Source organism: Emiliania huxleyi, assembly GCF_000372725.1.
Source record: "Emiliania huxleyi CCMP1516 chromosome Unknown EMIHUscaffold_1485, whole genome shotgun sequence".
NCBI lineage: Eukaryota > Haptophyta > Isochrysidales > Noelaerhabdaceae > Emiliania > Emiliania huxleyi.
In genome coordinates, this window is record NW_005201107.1 from 4,625 (window position 1) to 6,902 (window position 2,278).

The 2,278-nt window shown below is 62.6% G+C and overlaps 1 protein-coding gene across 1 annotated transcript; it reads right to left on the reverse strand.

Annotated features, from left to right (window-relative positions):
* Positions 1-55: 55 nt before the first annotated feature.
* EMIHUDRAFT_252886 (hypothetical protein) lies at positions 56-1,016 on the reverse strand (the record flags this gene model as incomplete). The annotated part of the gene is made up of 2 exons (XM_005786879.1): positions 56-94; positions 120-1,016. 2 exons carry the CDS (start codon positions 1,014-1,016, stop codon positions 56-58), a joined length of 936 nt encoding a protein of 311 aa, XP_005786936.1.
* Positions 1,017-2,278: the final 1,262 nt, after the last annotated feature.

The window sequence follows — 2,278 nt, forward strand, 5'->3', positions numbered from 1 at the left end:
AAGTGGTACGGGTCGCAGACGCCCGACGGCGCCTCGAGCGCAGCCAGGACACACCCTAGCGACCAGGCGTCGGTGCCACGCGAAAGCGGCACGACTGCAAAGTCGCGGGCCACCCGCACCTGCTCGGGCGCCCGCCAACCCGGCGTGCCTGAGTGCGAGAGCTGCGCCCCAACGGCTAGTCGCCTCGCCTGCCCAAAGTCACACAGCTTAGCGACAAGCCCCTCAGAGCGCGCCGACAGCAGCACGTTCGATGGCTTGAGGTCAAGGTGCACGATGGGGGGAGATCGCGTGTGCAGGTACGACATTGCTCTTGCAATCTGCACGCCGAGGGAGCGGCTCTCGCCCCTCTGATCCCCGATCAACAAATCTCCCAGAGTCCCTGCGTCGGCATAGTCGAGAGCGAGGAACGGCGTCTCGCGCGGGGCGCATGCAAAGCCCATCACATAGATGATGTTCTCATGGTGTAGTGCTGCCGCGATCTGACACTCGGAGGCGAAGGCGCTGCTCGCGCGCAGCGGCTGCTTCACCGCGAGACGACCACCGTAGTGGCGGCCAAGCCTAACGGTGCCTTGGCCGCCCTTGCCGAGGCGACCCTGGCTGCTGCCAAAGGCGATGTCGCGCAGGGCGAGGCCGCCGTACCGGCTCGCGGTCGGCGCCAAAGGCGGGATCGGAGCGACGAGGCGAGGAGCAATTGTAGGTGGAAGAGCGGCGAGGGGCGGCGGAAGTGCCAAGCTCGGCTGCCTCGCGACGAGCAGGTGGCCCCTGCCGTGCTGGCCGAGGGCCCGTGGCCGAGGGACGGTAGACGGAATCGGGACGGTAGACGGAATCGGGACGGCAGGAGCAGCGTCAGGCACCGCGAGGGCGGCGGCCTCCGCTCTCGCGTTCTTGAGTCTGCGTCTGTACTCGACCTTCTCGGCCCTGCGGTCACGGCCCCGATCGCCCCTATCATCCGGATTGGCGCGTCTATACACGGCCTCAGCGCGTGCCTGCGCCGCGGATCGCTCCCTTTTCGGCATGTCGTTGCATGTCCAGAACCCAGTGTCGAGAGCGAAGGCGCGAGTGGTGACACGCCCGCAACCTTTGAGCACCTGCGTCCCCCACCAGACATAAATCGTCCCCCACCAGACATCGAAGTCAAATGTCAAAGACACCTCTAGGGACTGGCAAAGTGGGCTGCCACACTCACAAAGATGCAGAAAAAGGGGACACCGGCGTGACGTGGCCTCTCGACGGGTTTGTTGGAGAGCAGAATTTCGTTCGGTGCACGAACGAGCGAGCATGCACACACGAAATAAATGAATGTTTGCCGCGTGGGTACAGACGCAATTTAGTGGGTTCACGGAGGGTTAAGCGGGAGGATTGAATTCGTATCTCAGGGCAACCTTTTAGTGTACTAGTATCTAGACTAGAGAGCCGTATAGTGACCGGCGCGCAGCGCCGAAGAAAATTTTGGCAGAAATCGCTTACAGAAATCGGCTGCTGGCTCGCCCGATTTCCCTCGCCGAAACAGAAATCGGCTGCTGGATGCCGACGCCCCGATTTCTATCGCCACGCCTCGCACTGTAACGCCCCCCACAGCAAATCGGGTTTTGCCCTTAACTAGTGCCGTTTTCGTTGGTCGGTTTGAGCACTATTTCAGCCAACGCCCACAGCAAATCGGTGAAAACCTGCTCTGCGAGAGCGAGTTTTGTGGCTTGTCCGGCTTCCGTCGGTCGTCCCGTGACTCATCGCGCCGCCGCGTTGCACATTGGACACATGCTCTCGCGCGTGGCGCTGACGGGGACTCTTGTGCGCCTCGGCGAGGCGCTTCCGGTGGTATGTTTTTCGAGCGCAGTGGACTTCATCTTGCCGGTCAACTGCCGGCGGTCGACAACTGCCGTTCGAGCAGCGTTGGGTACCGCCGGCAAGCCACGCTACGGAAGGTGCAGGTGTACACCTTGTACCGACATGTCGGTAGGCGCGCAGCGCCCACACCCTCTACCTAGGTGTGTGAGTGAGTGCTATACCTTAGCGCACCTTATACCGAGGTACCCTCCACATGTCCACACCGGTACCTGGGGTACTCTCGAGACGTTCACACCGGCGGTGCGCGCGATTAAGGTGTGCACCGCCCCCCGTCGCGCGAACGCAACAACAGTCAACAGCTCTCATGGCGCCCAAGAAGTCCTCCTCCACGCAGAACGCGACGCTCCAGTCCATGGGCATGGACGTGATCAAGCAGTACCCGGCCCCGCTGACAGTCTCGAGGGCCGTCAACTTCCCGCAGCTCACCTGCGGC